General features: G+C 51.0%; 1 protein-coding gene and 1 pseudogene across 4 annotated transcripts in view; one reads left to right on the top strand and one right to left on the bottom strand.

The window, feature by feature from the left end:
- Window positions 1-6,591: 6,591 nt before the first annotated feature.
- LOC137216394 (cytochrome c oxidase subunit 7B, mitochondrial pseudogene) lies at window positions 6,592-6,944 on the bottom strand (annotated as a pseudogene).
- Window positions 6,945-12,238: 5,294 nt separating this feature from the next.
- Window positions 12,239-15,338, top strand: part of HS6ST2 (heparan sulfate 6-O-sulfotransferase 2) — a 291,333-nt gene continuing 288,233 nt past the window's right edge. For 2 of the 4 annotated variants that reach the window (XM_067722264.1, XM_067722268.1), the window contains exons 1-2: window positions 12,244-12,766; window positions 13,630-14,148. In XM_067722264.1, the coding sequence (XP_067578365.1) occupies window positions 12,339-12,766; window positions 13,630-14,148 (947 nt within the window). In that variant the 5' untranslated portion in view covers window positions 12,244-12,338. Of the gene's footprint in view, window positions 12,767-13,629; window positions 14,149-15,338 lie in introns of all 4 variants that reach the window. The other 2 variants (XM_067722267.1, XM_067722266.1) reach the window with 2 other exon arrangements.

Consider the following 15,338-nt stretch of genomic DNA (forward strand, 5'->3'; position numbering starts at 1 on the left):
AAGATACCTGGAGCCGGGTAGGCACATATCTGCCCCTAGTTATTCAGTCAAACACTAATCTAGGTACTGCTGTAAAGGAATTTTGCGGATTTACAGTCCCAAAGCAGTGAACCTTAAGATAGGGAGATTATCCAGGGGAGGCCTGACCTGGTCAAATGAGTTCTTTCAAAGCAGAGCATGTTCTTTGGCTGCTGGCAGAAGAGGAAGTCAGAGTTAAAGCATGAGGCAGGTTGACATTAGAGAAATTCTCTGTTACTGGCTTGAATGTGGAGGAGGCCTTGTGACAAGGAACATGAGTGGCCTCTAGTTGCTGAGAATGACCCCTGGTTGAGAGCCAACAAGAAAACGGGGACCTTAGTCCTACAACCACAAGGAAATGAATTCTATCAACAACCAGTGAACTCTGAAGAGGAACCCAGCCTTAGAGGAGACCCTAGTTCTGGTGGACACCTTGATTTCAGCCCTGGGAGGCCCTGAGCAGAGAATTCAGCCACACTGTGCCTGGATGTTTGACCTACAGAAACTGTGAGATGATAGTTTTGTGTTGTTTTAAGCTGTGGAGTTTGTGGTCATTTGTTACAGTGGCCACGTAAGACTGATACACTGTATGATTCAATTTGTATAAAGTACAAAAGCAGGCAAAACTAATTTACGCTGATATAAGTCACAATAGTGGCCACTGTTGGGAGTCTATTGACTAGAAAGGGGCTCAAAAGAGGCTTTGGGGGTGATGGTAATTTTTTCTTTGGCCGTACCGCATGGCTTGTGGGATCTTAGTTCCCTGACCGGGGACTGAACCTGCGCCCTCAGCAGTGAGAGCGCAGAGTCCTAACCACTGGACTCCCAGGGAATTCCTGATGGTACTGTTTTTTGATATGAGTGCTGATTACATGTGTGTTCAGTTTGTGAAAATTCAAGCTGTACACTTAGCCTATGTCCGCTTTTCTATATGCATATTATACTTCAATAAAATATTGAAACATACATTTTGGTTTTTTACCAAAAACCCACATAAAACAACATTGTTTTTTTTTAATATGTCAATTCTTATATGTACTTGCTTACCAAAAAAGCCCCCCAACCTACAAAACGAACTGAAACCAGTGATTACCCTGAGGAAAGGGAGTGGGATTAGATGTGGGTCAAGAGAATTTTTGTGTTTTCTATGATATTTGAACTTGCATAGAGTTTGCAGTCATGAATGACTTGGGTCACTAAAGACATGAAGGTAGAAGGAAGAGTAAAGCACATGTATCGATCTAGTATCGTATTTGAGCAGAGTACTTCTTGTCCACAGTGGAGGCACACATTCACCCAGGACTGGAGGACACTAAGACAGACCCAGCCATCCCTCCCGCCCTGTTCCGTAACAGTAGCTGCCATTTGTTGGATACCTATTCTCTGCTGGGTCCTGTAAAAGGTGCTTTATCTCTCTAATTTCTCCTGCATACCTTACAAGACAGCTGATTAGGATCATCCCCATTGTACAGAGGAGGAAACTGAGGCCCTGGAAGGCTAAGTGTTTGCCTGAGGCCAGACAGCTAGTAAGGAGTCAGATGGAGATCCAAATGCTGGTCTGACTCCAGAAAGTGTGTTCTTTCCGCTATAGTTGCCAGCTCCTCCCATGGTCTTATTGATTCTTAGGCTGGGATACATCACTGTATTATGATTCATTCATTCATTTTAAACTCTGAGTCCCTAACTCCTCCGTGGAGGTAACACCTGAGGTGTTTCCCAGATTACTTTCTTCCCCCTTACACGGTGAAGTGCACCTCCAGGCATGGGTGAGATGTCTGGGAGAGTGGGGCTGATATAGAAGGAAAGACACAGTGTCTTAGGCAGGATTGACTTGGACTTGATATTGAATTCTTAAAATTCCCCAGGGTGACTGGATGCTTAGGGTGACTCAATCTCCTCCTGGGGGCTCGGCTCAGCCTAGCTTCAAGCCACAGGCTCTGTGATGTGGATTCCGGCTTGCTCTCAATATGATCACCCTGTATAGACTATATTAATAAACTTGGTGCAAGCACTGTAGACATGGAAAGTGAAATCCTATCCCTGCCCAGGAGATTCCAATCCTCAAGGCATAAGGGCCAAGCCATCCATCGAATTGCAAAAGACTTACAATGGAGGCAGCTGACTCGAGCCTGGACTTGACTCGGAATTCACTGAATACCGGAGAGGGAGCCTGTTCTGCAAAGGCACTCAGGTTACGGAGATGAAAGAGCAGCCTGCAGCACTTGACCAGAGCCTTTGCAGCGAACTTTTGAGAATGAAGGGCAGGAAAAGGATCTGCTCAGGGCACTCGGTTTCTTAGGCTTTTGGGGACTTCTTATGTTCTTTTACATGAAGAACAGTCTGTAAATATTCCTAAGAGGGACTGCCTTATCATTTCAGATCAGTTTCAGGGGTCTTGGGGGGAGGCACAATTCAGCCTGAATATCCTACTCTCCGCTTTTAATCCAAGTATTAGGCCACAAACTCTAGTGTATAACAGAGCTCAAAGAAGGCTTAGAGAATATAGTAATGTCTTTATAGTGAATAGTTTATATCATACTAATTCTCCCTCATTTGACAAAATCTGGCTGTATCAACTATCCAGGTTTTGATGAAATTAGTGTTGAATAAAAATTTTTCCAGTTGATATCCAGCATAAAATGTCTGTTTAGGATGTTATAGAAGAGCATCTAACGCAGATGGTAAATCACATCTAGCCATACTTCCAGACGCAGTCAACAAAGAAAATAGCCTCTCCTGCATTCTGGGTTTGCATCATCCTGGCAAATTACTGTTGTTCTCGTTGTTGGTTTGCTAGCATCTCAGCTGGAGTAGGATTTGTCCTTGATAAGAGAGCCAGAAACTGTTCATTTGACAATTCGTTATCTGGCTCTCTTCCAGAAGACTCTGGAACACCAAATGTCAGTTTCTTCTTTGACTTGCTACCAAACCGCTGGCGAGATCTGGAACTATGGAAACATTTAGGGTGAAATGCTGAGTGTCTTTTATTTTACTTGAACTGTGTCTGTCCCGCTCGCTCTTCTCCCTGGAAAAAGCAGCTTATTGACTTGGTCTAAAAAATAAGCTATTTGTTCTAATGGAGCTGTGGATGTTGATACAAACTGTGGTGTGCTTGTGTGGCCACATACTGCTCCCTTGATGAAAGACCTCACAATGTCACGCTCTTGGTGCCATAGATGGAGGGTTGCATTTGTAGCTGGGGAGAGCTAGGACACTTAAAAAAATTTTTTTATTTTACTGAAGTATAGTTGATTTACAATGTTGTGTTAGTTTCTGGGGCACAACAAAGTGATTCGGTTATCTATCTATCATCTATCTATCTATCTATCTATCTATCTATCTATCTATCAATCATCTATCTATCTATAATAGTTTGCGTTTGTTAATCCCAAACTCCCAATCCATCCCTCCCCCACCCCCTCTCCCCTCCAGACTTGGCAACCGCAAGTCTGTTCTCTATGTCCGTTTCTCTATGTTCTCTATGTTGTGTGTTCTCTATGTCTGTTTCATAAATAAGTTCATTTGTGTCATATTTCAGATTCCATATGATCTAAGTGATATCATGATATTTGTCTTTCTCTTTCTGACTTACTTCACTTAGTATGATAATCTCTAGGTCCATCCATGTTGGTACATATGGCATTATTTCATTCTTCTTTATGGCTGAGTGGTATTCCATTGTGTATATGTACCACATCTTCTGGAGCTAAGACACTTTTCATACAACCTCGTTGACAAGGAAGGGACTGGGTCACTGGGCACAAGGAAAGGCGATCAAAACAGTTTCTATCAGCAAAAGTTCCTCTTTCTGGGATGCAGACAAAAAGGAGGGGAGAGTGGATTGACCGGCTTTTCCAGGCCTTTCCGCCTGATGTTTTCTAGGAAACCTCTGACCGTTCCAGCCCACTGTGGAGCGTCCTCAGAGCTTTCACTGCATTAGAGCCTGTGTCACAGATTAGTCAGCGGCTCACTATCCTCAGGTTCACACACGTTGGCTGTATTTTCTTACATCAGTGGTAAGCTCTCTGAGAACGTGGACCAGTCTCTGTTGAAGATACTGGGGTACCCAGTAGGATATAGTTAGTGCAAAGAAAACATTTTAAAACCATATATTGTCAAGTAAGGGGAAAACTAACATCTCTTGAGCACCTACTCTGAGCTAGATCCTTTGTGAGGTGCCTGGGCATTACCTCATGTTGGCCTGTGTGCTTGGGTGGATCAAGGGGGTGCTCAGCAGTGGCAACTCCGTACCAGCTGTGTGCCCTTGACCAAGTTCCTTTGGCCCTAAGGCACACCATTTTCCACACAGATAAAGTGAGAACAACGACGGCTGCCTCGCTGAGTTGTTATGAAGGTCCAGTCAGTGTCTGTGAAAGTATTTGGTCAACTGAGAAGCCTTAGACCAAATATTATTGCTATTGGGAGCTATGGAGAAGTTTTAAAAATGAAGCTAAGGTCCCAGCCTTCCAGAAGGTTATTGCATAGTGGAGTGGACAGAGTTGCTTATGACACTTCCAAAAAATAACACTATCAGATAATGTGGGTGACGTCCCAAGGTTGTGGGCACGTTGAGTTACCCAGTTCGCAGTGTCTCCATCTCTGCTTCCCTCTTTACTAAAATTCAGACTCTGAGCCCCTACCCTCCATCTCCTTCAGTGCTCTCAGAGCAGGTGCATGGACAAACGTGTGTGCGTGCGCGCACGCACACACACACCCACACACACACACACACCCCCACACACCATGATCTCTCTCCGCCCAGCTCTCCTGCCTAGGATGAGGACTATCTAAGTCTCTCTCTCTTTTTTTTTTTTTTCTTGCGGTGCGCGGGCCTTTCCCGTTGCGGAGCACAGGCTCCGGACGCGCAGGCTCAGCGGCCATGGCTCACGGGCCCAGCCGCTCCGCGGCACGTGGGATCTTCCCGGACCGGGGCACGAACCCGCGTCCCCCGCATCGGCAGGCGGACTCCCAACCACTGCGCCACCAGGGAAGCCCCTATCTAAGTCTCTTGATATTCCATTTGGGGACGTGATCTCTCACACTCTTGGAGCTGGATGAGGATCACTGGGGCAGCGGAGTCACTGTGGAGTTTGACAGATTTGGGTTCAAGTCACAGCTCTGCTACTTCCTAGCTGGGTAGCTGTAACTCTGTAAAACCCAGTTTACTCATCTGTAAAATAAGTACAACAGAAGTAACCACTTCATTGGGCTGCTGAGCATGTTAATTAAAGGAGAGCATGTAAAGTGTTTAGCCACGTGCTTGAAACATAATAGGTGTTGAGTCCGGGAGCTCTCACTGGCATAGTTTGCTAAACATTCTGGAGTCAGCCTGCAGGAGACATGACCGTGGCCATGACATGACCATGGTGCAGAGCACTGGAGCATCCTTGACAAAATGTTGCCCTCCCCTCAACCGCCCCCCATTACAATTCTCACCCTTCATTCATTCCTATCAACTCTTCTCACTGGGGACTTGAATATTGTCTTCTGCATCAGCTAAATCTTTCACAAGATGGTACCCACTGAGGCAACTTTCTTCGGTGGAGATGAACGTTCAACGTGTCTTTTAGCAAGTTCATTTTCCCCTGCGGCTCTAATGTTGTAGCTTTCTGCATTCTCAGGCCTTTTGGCGAAATGTGGATTTTGAAAATGTGTACGTAAAAAAGTAAGTCCTTTTCCAGGTTTTGCTCTCAAGCCCAGTTAAGTCTAGTCTGGCTCGCTCTGATTAAAAATTAATTTTCATTTAGTCTGTGACATGTATGATTTCTCTAAACTAATTTTCTCTTTTCCTGGGTGGTTCTTCTAAAACATTCCCCTTCAAGCCCATTTGAGTGACAAAGAAATCCTTTTCCTGGGAGCCACTTTGGCCTCAAGGCTAGCTTCCTCCAAATCCTTTGCGTTGCTCTGAGATATAATTTTCAGCTTTTGTATTTTATTATTCAAAACTGGAACTCCCATGGAGACCAGTCAGGAGATCAGCAATCGGTGTGCTTCTGTCTTGCAAAGACCCCAGAGTAGGCGAACAAGTGGGACGCTGTGGACCAGGCAAGGCCATTCTTGGTTTAGTTATTAGCATTATTAAAACCACCTAGGGCTTTTGTGTCAGCTGGAGGTCACTTCTCAACACTTTTCCCCAGTCCTTCAGTTTTTTTAAAATATAAATTTACTTATTTTATTTATTTATTTTTGGCTGCATTGGGGCTTTGTTGCTGTGCGCGAGCTTTCTCTAGTTGCAGTGTGCGGGCTTCTCACTGCAGTGGCTTCTCTTGTTGCGGAGCACGGGCTCTAGGTGCGTGGGCTTCAGTAGTTGCAGCATGGGGGCTCAGTAGTTGTGGCTCACGGGCTCTGGAGTGCAGGCTCAGTAGTTGTGGTGCACGGGCTTAGTTGCTCCGTGGCATGTGGGATCTTCCCGGACCAGGGCTCGAACCAGTGTCCCCTGCATTGGCAGGAGGATTCTTAACCACTGCACCACCAGGGAAGTCCCAGTCCTTCAGTTCTTTTTTTTTTAAGTTTTCAAGTGTACTTTGTTTCTACAATCACGCCATATGTTAATGGGTACATAATGCTTTTTACTTGGCATCAATTATGAGTTGATTTTGAAACAATTCAGTATGAAACCAGCTGGGATGATTAGTGTTCTCTCCATTCCTTTGGGGTGACTCTGCAAACAGGGGACAGGTTCCATTCTATTCCAATTTGTGTTGCTGTGTACGCCCATACAGCAACGTGGAAAGTGGCTCCACTGGCTAATACAGCATTACCATATTCGTCATGGAAATCAGGTGCCCGCTTCTGGTGGTTCTGCCTTGCCGTTGTTTGCTGAATGCTTCGAACTCCGAGACGATTTAGTGCGTTTTTGGCCAAGGGAAGCATCGTGAAGCTGAAGACAGAAAGGCGGTAACTCCAGTCCTTCAGTTTTGACTTCACCTTCCAAGTCGGTAGAAGCCCGGAAGGCTTATTTTCAAGTTTCTTTCTTACCCACTGCTCTAAGAAAGTTTGCTCCTTATGAAAGTTCTTTTGCTTTTCAGACTCAGCCACTAGCTGGAGGGTCATCTTCGGTAGTGCATTTTTGCCCACACAAAGTGGGGCCCCTCCTCAGCCCTTTTAGTAGCTGGCGTAGCTTAGATCACAGCAAGTGCCTGCTGGGATGGGCCTTCAGCGTCATCTAATGCAGGCCCTCAGTTTACCAAGGTCAGCAGCTAAATCCCAGAGACGTCAAGAGACTAGCCCAGGGTCACACAGTGAGCTGGCGGCAGAACTGAGACTCTAACATTGTTTTCTTGGGCTCCGGCTTGGCGCTCTTTTTACTCGGCCACGGTGAACGGGTGTTGGCGGCCCAGCTCTGGCTCATACAGATCGAGCACAAAACTGACTGTGTTTTTCAGTCTGACCGCTGTGGTTTGCTCAGCTGAACAAGTCGAAACTGCTCTGGCCAGATCGACCATTAACTTTTGAAGTGAACGGAGTTGAAAATTAGTGTCAATAATTGACAGTGGGGCTGGCCCTGTAAGTTCTGCACATTCTTGTAACCCTTGACTCTACTCCACCTCAGCTCCCCAAGCATCTCCTCCACTGGCCTGTTATGCATCTTTCATCGTGTCTTATGGTGGGGATCATTCACTGGGGTAATGCACTGCCCTCTTTTTTAAAAAAATTTATTATTTATTTTAACATCTTTATTGGAGTATAATTGCTTTACAATGGTGTGTTAGTTTCTGCTTTATAACAAAGTGAATCAGCTATACATATACATATGTTCCCATATCTCTTCCCTCTTGCATCTCCCTCCCTCCCACCCTCCCTATCCCACCCCTCCAGACGGTCAGAAAGCACCAAGCTGATCTCCCTGTGCCATGCGGCTGCTTCCCACTAGCCATCTACCTTACGTTTGGTAGTGTATATATGTCCATGCCACTCTCTCACTTCTTCCCAGCTTACCCTTCCCCTCCCTGTGTCCTCAAGTCCATTCTCTACATCTCCATCTTTATTCTTGTCCTGCCCCTAGTTTCTTCAGAACCATTGTTTTTAGATTCCATATATATGTGTTAGCATACGGTATTTGTCTCTCTCTTTCTGACTTACTTCACTCTGTATGACAGACTCTAGGTCCATCCACCTCATTACAAATAGCTCAGTTTCGTTCCTTTTTATGGCTGAGTCATATTCCATAGATGTCTTTTTGAGTTAGTGATTTTTACATTTGGTAGAAGCACTGCCCTCTTTCCCCTCTTTTGTAGATGTCTCCTGCCAGGGGTCATGTGGACATGTCCCACCCCTCGGCGCGATTAAACGGATCAGAGGCTTTCCTCCTCCAGGGGACACCAGCCAGGAGAGCACTGGAGAGGTGTGGAGGGAGGGTGAGAAAAGACAGCAGGTAAAGAAGACGGGTGGGGGCAAAGCCAGCCACCTGTCATTAAATGTGTGTATGTTACTGTTGTGGGAAATGCAGCCAAGAGCTCAAACCAAAGATAGAGTCAAAAGGGAAGAAGAAGGAACATTTCCTCAAGTCTACTCCTTCTAGGAACTAGACTGAGTGCGCCCCAGAGATTATTTTTGTTAACTCATACAACAACCCAGGGAGCTTGTTATAGCCCCATTTTCACGGATAAGAAAGCTGAGGCTCTGAGGGAGGAGCTCAGAGAACCCTGATGAAACCCCAGGCTGATGAGCTCTCCAAGCCTGTGCGCTCTCCTTTTTTAAAAAAAACTCATTTCAGATTGGCTTCCTCTTTACTATACCCCTAAGCCAGCTTTTGGAAGGTACCTGGTCAGGCTGTTTTCTAAGATTGGAGACTGAGGCCCAAAGAAGTGATGTGACTGTCACAGGAGCAGAGTCTGACCTGCTGCCTATGGTGGTTTCCAGGCCTTGGGTCACCATGGCTTTCAAGGCCCTGCCTGAACTGACTCTTCCATTGGCTGTCAGTGAGAAGTGGTGGTGTCACTGTCAGGGAAATGGTGGGCAGCTCCCATCAGGAGAAGGGCAGCCACGGGTCTGCATGTTCAGAGTCGACCGTGAACCCTGGTCCAGTGCTTCTTTCTCTTGCCTTTGCACCACACGTTCATTCAGCATACACTTCACCCCGGCATCATCCTCCTCTTTTAATTCCTTCAGCCCCATGGCTTTTTTTTTTAAAGCTAAACAAATAAAAGTCAATGCTTCGTGGGGGAAAAATAGACAGTGGTTGAGAGTGCTGTCTATAACACACTCAACCTGTTTAGAATATTAAAGCTCGAATTTCAGAGCAGTGCTTTCCGTGAAGCACTGCTGCTCATTCAGTTTGGAGAGACGCATAAAACCAGCAACGAAGTGACTCAATACTTTGCATGCCTTCAATCTTTGTGACAAAAATCGCCTATAATTGAGAGTATGAGCGTTTTTTTGTTTTAAATTAGCGACAGCTGGAAAGACAGCATTGCGGCGAATGCTCAGGCTAAGGGGAAAGCATATTTTTTTTTTAGTGTTTTATGCTCTGTATAAAGAATGGCAGCACTTTCTTCCACAGTGAGTTTTCAGTTTCTGTTTCAATTTGAACAGGGGACCCTGCTGTTACCCCTGCCACATAGGCTCAGAACAAGTCCAGCTGCTGATGGCCCGGTGCGCCCCCCCCCCCCCACCATGTGAGTGTCACAGAAAGCAGGGAGGACCATGCTCTCACCTGCAACAAGGCGCTGAGGGTTTGGCAGCACTTTGGCCCTGAGAAAGACAAGAAAAGTGTGTGACTTACCATGTGAGAGCAGGAAAATGCCCTTCAAGGCACAACACCGACTTTGCCTTCTTACAAATAGGGAAGCTGAGCCCAAGAGCGAACAAGTATCTTCCTCGGGGTCAATACAGGGTCTCATTCGCAGCAGTCAACACAAGAAGCCAGGTCACTGGACTCCCAGGCCAGCGCGTTCTCAGCCATCTCCTGCTCTCCTCTCAGACTCCAGCAAAACCAAATGCATATTTGGGAGCGCAGTGCTTAGTATGCAAGCCAGCCTGACCTTTATGTTCCCAGAATCGGCAACGTTTTGTGGAAACCATGGAAGGACAAGGTTCCGGAAAAATAATGAAAAGCACACCACACTGTGGAGACAACCAGAAGCCCTGATCAGACTGTGGAGTCGTCACCTTCCAAGTCCTGAATCCCAAGTATACACACACACACACACACACGCACACACAGAGACACGCAGCAACTCAGGCTGCCCTAAGAAAGGAGATGCAAAACCACAGACCTGACAATTCAGCCAGTTTGCTTCCTCTCCTGCCCCCCTCCCCAATCTCCAAAATAGGGCTGATTTCTAGAGTATCAGGATCTCTGTTATTCAGTTCCTGAGAGGAACTGGTTCCTGGGAGGTGGGCCTAGCCCAGTGCTGCAAGAGGTCTCGGAACGTCCTGCCAAGGTCCAGGCCTGGCCTCAGGAGAACGTGGCACTTTGGGACACACACAGGAAGAGTTCCCTCTTCTTAGCAGGGAGCCTCCTCACCCCAGGAAGGGTCCTCTGAGACTTGTGGGCTCCCCTACTGCCCCCCAAAGTTTCTTCCCACTTTTAGGAACCCTGATATGTGAAATCCACCATGAGAGATTCACTTCTTTCTTTTTCTTATAGCATGAGGGTGGAGGAAAGGCTTGTACATGCAAATATCCTCCAATGAGCTGGTGTATATATTCACACTAGATTGTTAGTAACATATCTGATCTCAGAAACCAGACTTTACAGCCCCTTCCTGTTCCTTCTTTGCACAGAGCAAAACCACCAACCTTGCTGCCCTTTGCTCTGAGCGTCGGACTGTATGTGAATGTGTTCCTCTTCGTGACCCAAATGACTAAGTCCTGATTGTTCCCTGTACTGGTTACCACTCTCCCACCCCCACCCAAGGCACTTCCCCATGTTCCAGTCCCACCGATATCTCTTAGAGTAGAAACTCCAGAGTTAGTTGCTGGGGGCATGAACGTGTGACCCACTGTTCCGGAAGTGTTTCTCTGGGGATCCACTGAATGTCATTATGATGGTGTAATGGTTGGGGGGGGGGGCTCAGATGGCACCATGAGGAGAGCCACATACTGGAGAGAACAAAGAGGTTGAATGGGTAGCCTGGGAGAAGGTACGGACAGCTGGCAGGCTGAGCTCCTGAGGGACCCTCGTGGCTCCCGTCACCTGCCCTCGCAGACATGTCCTACGAGCCTGGGGGCATCAGGGGAGCTCTCAGGGAAGCCAGGAGGTCTACCTTGTAAGTTGCTGCATCTGGCTCCTTGGTATAAGTCAGAGTGTTCCCCCCAGGATGCTCCGGACAGGTGAAATGACAGAAACTCAGGATCCCCAGACCAGCGCTTGCTGCTTCACTACGCAGAGAGAATAGAAGAGGGACGGAGCAGGGTTCAGTGAGGGCCCAAATGTTCTGAGGGAGATCGTGGGAGAGGCTGTCTCTGGAGGGACTCATCTCACCGGCCCCCACCTCCCAGACAGCGCTGCTCTGAGACACTGCTGCCACCCCGTGCTCCTTCTGCAGTGGTGGGACTAGACAGCGGTGGGCACTCATTCACGGAAATACCAGTTCCCGGTATGCAGCAAGCTCCACCCGAACAATCGGATGGGAACCGTCCCCGAGTCCTGGGGACCTTGTTCTAAATGGACATTCCTACTTTTCTTGCTAATGCTTACATTGCTGGTCCTGCATCTGAAAAGAGCCTTTTAGACACTTGGCTTGAGGATGGTCTGCACCTATTTATTAGAAAAGGTGCTGTTAGGAAATGGATGGCTTCCTGGGTTCAAACGCTGAGGCTCTGCTGTGTGACCTGGGGCACATCCCTTTCCCTCTCTGGGCCTCAGTTTCCTCATTTGTCACATCACCTTGGATTAGATGGCCCCCCTAGGGTGTAGTATTTAGTCATGTACGTTCCTTTTAATACACCTTATATGAGTGAAGGCTTCCTGTAAGCACGGGGCTTGGTGCTGAGGATTGAGCAAGAGGAGGGGGAGTAAGGGCCAGTCCCTGCTGTAGAAAAGCTCAAATTCCCATTCTGACACGTTTTTTGGTCATGCTTTTCCTTCATGCTGACTTACCTTTTCAGAAAATGCCCCCGCTTCCGTTGGAGAATGGAAATTGGCAAGGAGAGAGGGAAAAGGTCCAATTTGCGCCTTTGCTATTTTAGGGGAGGTTGAAATTACAGGCCAGAGTGTACTGATGTGCTCACTGGAGTCACCTCCGTCCTCCAAGACAGGAGAAGACCCAGGTCCTCTGCGTGTTAAGTGGTTTGAGCTCTTAGGCGTGAGGCATTATTACATAAATTCAAGCTCGCTCCAGATCCTTAGTACCCTGAGTTGCCTCAAGGGGGTAATGGCACTGCCTGCGTGTGCAGCCCGGGCGCTCGGGCCGCCGTTGCAACCGGAGCGAGAAGCGCCCGCCCGCACCACCTGTCCCCGCCGGCATTCCAGAGTAGAGGCCGAATTGGCAGCAAGCCGGCCCGGATCAGTCGCCGCCTCAGTCCGCGCGGGCCCTCCTAGGGGTGTGTCTCGCGGATTCAACTCCCAGCCGCTCCTGGACGAGCCCCTAAAGGCTTCTTCCTCTCTGGCGGGAGCCGCGCGCGCCCCTCTCTTCGCGCTGCTGGCCCGAGGCCGCCGCAGGCGGATGCACGACCTCAGGAGACGCTGGGACCTGGGCTCCCTCTGCCGGGCCCTGCTCACCCGGGGCCTGGCCGCCCTGGGCCACTCGCTGAAGCACGTGCTCGGCGCGATCTTCTCCAAGATTTTCGGTCCCCTGGCCAGGTACGTTTTAGGCGAAAGCGGGACTCGCGCTTCCGGGCCAGGGCGCGCGGGAGCCGTGCGGGAAGGGAAGGCAGCCTCGAGGGGAGAGAAAGGCGCAAAGTTCCGGCTGGCCCGCGGCGGCCGGGCTCCGGGGCTCCGGAGGGGCGCGGCGCGCGTTTGGCTACGCTGTGGCTCCCTCCCCGCGCTTCCGCGGGCACCCGTAGCGCAGCGTCTCCGCTAGCAAGTCGGGCTGCCGGCGGACCCCCTTCCCCCAGGGTAACTCCGAACGCCTGGCTCCGAGCTCCCTTGAGGCGTCCCCCAAGGTGGGCAACCCGTTGCGGGCAAGAGCAGGGCTTCGGGGCGCACGGGGAAGGAGCCCGAGAGTCGGGCTAGGCGAGGAGGCGGCGGCGTGCGCGCCAAGGGGACTGGGGGCAGAAGCGCCAGGGAGAGTCCGGCGGGCGAAGCAGGATGGGGATGGGAGTCACGGAGCCACCGAGAGTGGAACAAGACGCGCGGGGGCTCGGACCCGTGGTATGAGTTGAGGAGTGGGGCAACCGGGTCAGGCGGGGTCCCACGGGTACGAAACCCCGCGAAGAGGCTCCGGAGAGCTCTGGCGCTGGGAGAGGGCAGGCGGCCAGCGGGAAGGAGTCGGGGGGAGGGGGGTGTGTGCGGCAGAAGCCACAGCGCTGAGCCTGTCGGGAAGGAAGGAAGCGGGGAAGGGCGCCGCCGCCGCCGCCGCCGCCGCCGCCGCGGTGGAGTACTCGGTGCCGAGGGGAGGGGGAAAGGGGCGCTACGGCGGCGCCAGGGGGAGGGAGGCGGTACGGGCGCACGGCGAGCGCGGGCAGAGCTGCGGGATTGACGTAAGGAGCTTGGGTTTCCCCCAGCGTCGGGAACATGGATGAGAAATCCAACAAGCTGCTGCTGGCTTTGGTGATGCTCTTCCTATTTGCCGTGATCGTCCTCCAATACGTGTGCCCCGGCACAGAATGCCAGCTCCTCCGCCTGCAGGCGTTCAGCTCCCCGATGCCGGACCCGTACCGCTCGGAGGATGAGAGCTCCGCGAGGTTCGTGCCCCGTTACAATTTCAGCCGCGGCGACCTCCTGCGCAAGGTAGACTTCGACATCAAGGGTGATGACCTGATCGTGTTCCTGCACATCCAGAAGACTGGAGGCACCACTTTCGGCCGCCACCTGGTGCGCAACATCCAGCTGGAGCAACCGTGCGAATGTCGCGTGGGTCAGAAGAAATGCACTTGCCACCGGCCGGGTAAGCGGGAGACCTGGCTCTTCTCCAGGTTCTCCACGGGTTGGAGCTGCGGACTGCACGCCGACTGGACCGAGCTCACCAGCTGCGTGCCCGCCGTGGTGGACAGCAAGCGCGACTCCAGGCTGAGACCGTACAGGTGAGTGCGCGCCCGCGGCGGAGCGGGGCCCTGGGGCGCGGGAGCGGACCCGGGCCGCGGCGGACGGAGGGCCGGGAGGCGCGGCTAGCCGCTGCCGGCGACCCAGGGAGCACCTCGGCGCCCCTGCGGTGGCGCCCCGGCGCGCGCGCTCGTCGCGCTGTGGCGGCTGCAGGAAGCTCGTCCGTTCCGACCTGGGACGGCTCCTCTCTCTGCCCGCGGGTTGGCCTGCTTGGCGGCTGGGAGTGCGCGCTGGGGAAGCGGCCAGGAGGCCCGGGACGAGCGCCCCCCGGCCGCCGCCGGGACAGGGTACAGCACGCAGACTCCGCACTGGAGGGCCCGAAAGAACTATGTTCTGAGTGCAGCGTCCCTGAGCTCCTCCAGCCTTTCGCTTCTTTTCTCCGCACCCAGGTTCCCAAGCCTCGTTTCGCTCTCTCTTCTTTCCCGCTCCCGCATTTCCCCTCCCCCCGCCTTTCCCCTCGCTTCCTCTATTTGCCTTTTTCTCTTTTCGCTTTCTCGTGCTTGGGATCTTGGTCAACTCCTGGCCGCTCGCTCTTTCCTTTTCCCTCCGTTTTCCTCTTTCACTTTGTTTCTCGTTCTTTCTTTAACCCTTTTTGTTCTTTCTCTTCTTTCCTGACTTTTGTCGCCTCCCTCCTCCTTTCTCTCCACTGGCTCTGCTCTCCCTGGGCGAATGAATGTCCCTCTGCGGCTGTTTGCGGACACCCAGAGAGAGCTCGTGGTACCCAGCTTGCGCCCCGCACTACTGGCTGCACGCCGGGCATCAGCGGCGCTTTGCGAGTGCGAGGGGCACCCCGCGGGTCGAAGGGCAGGTGGAACGCTACCCCGGATCCCATGTGGGGCTCAGTCTTGAGAAACCTCTCCTGATTTACAAACTCTGAGCCCCGGAGCAGGGCGCCGCCAGCCAACTTTATGAACCCAGGGCTGAATCGGAAAGAGCTGTTTTATGAAAAGCCACTTGCTTTTGAAGCTAGGGCATTTTCCTCCAGCCAGCTGCAATGCCCAGTTGCTGGAGGTCATGGATGCCATAAAGGGGGGAGGAGTAGGAAGGACTCTTTGGGGTGCAGTTGCCCCCAGTCAGGGCTCCCATTCTGCGACTCTCCCTAAAACAGATGTGGGCTGCGGCAGGCAGTCCGGGGAATGGACAAGGAGAGTCTCGTTGACGTGGCCATGCT

This window comes from Pseudorca crassidens, chromosome X, assembly GCF_039906515.1.
Source record: "Pseudorca crassidens isolate mPseCra1 chromosome X, mPseCra1.hap1, whole genome shotgun sequence".
NCBI classification, from domain to species: domain Eukaryota; kingdom Metazoa; phylum Chordata; class Mammalia; order Artiodactyla; family Delphinidae; genus Pseudorca; species Pseudorca crassidens.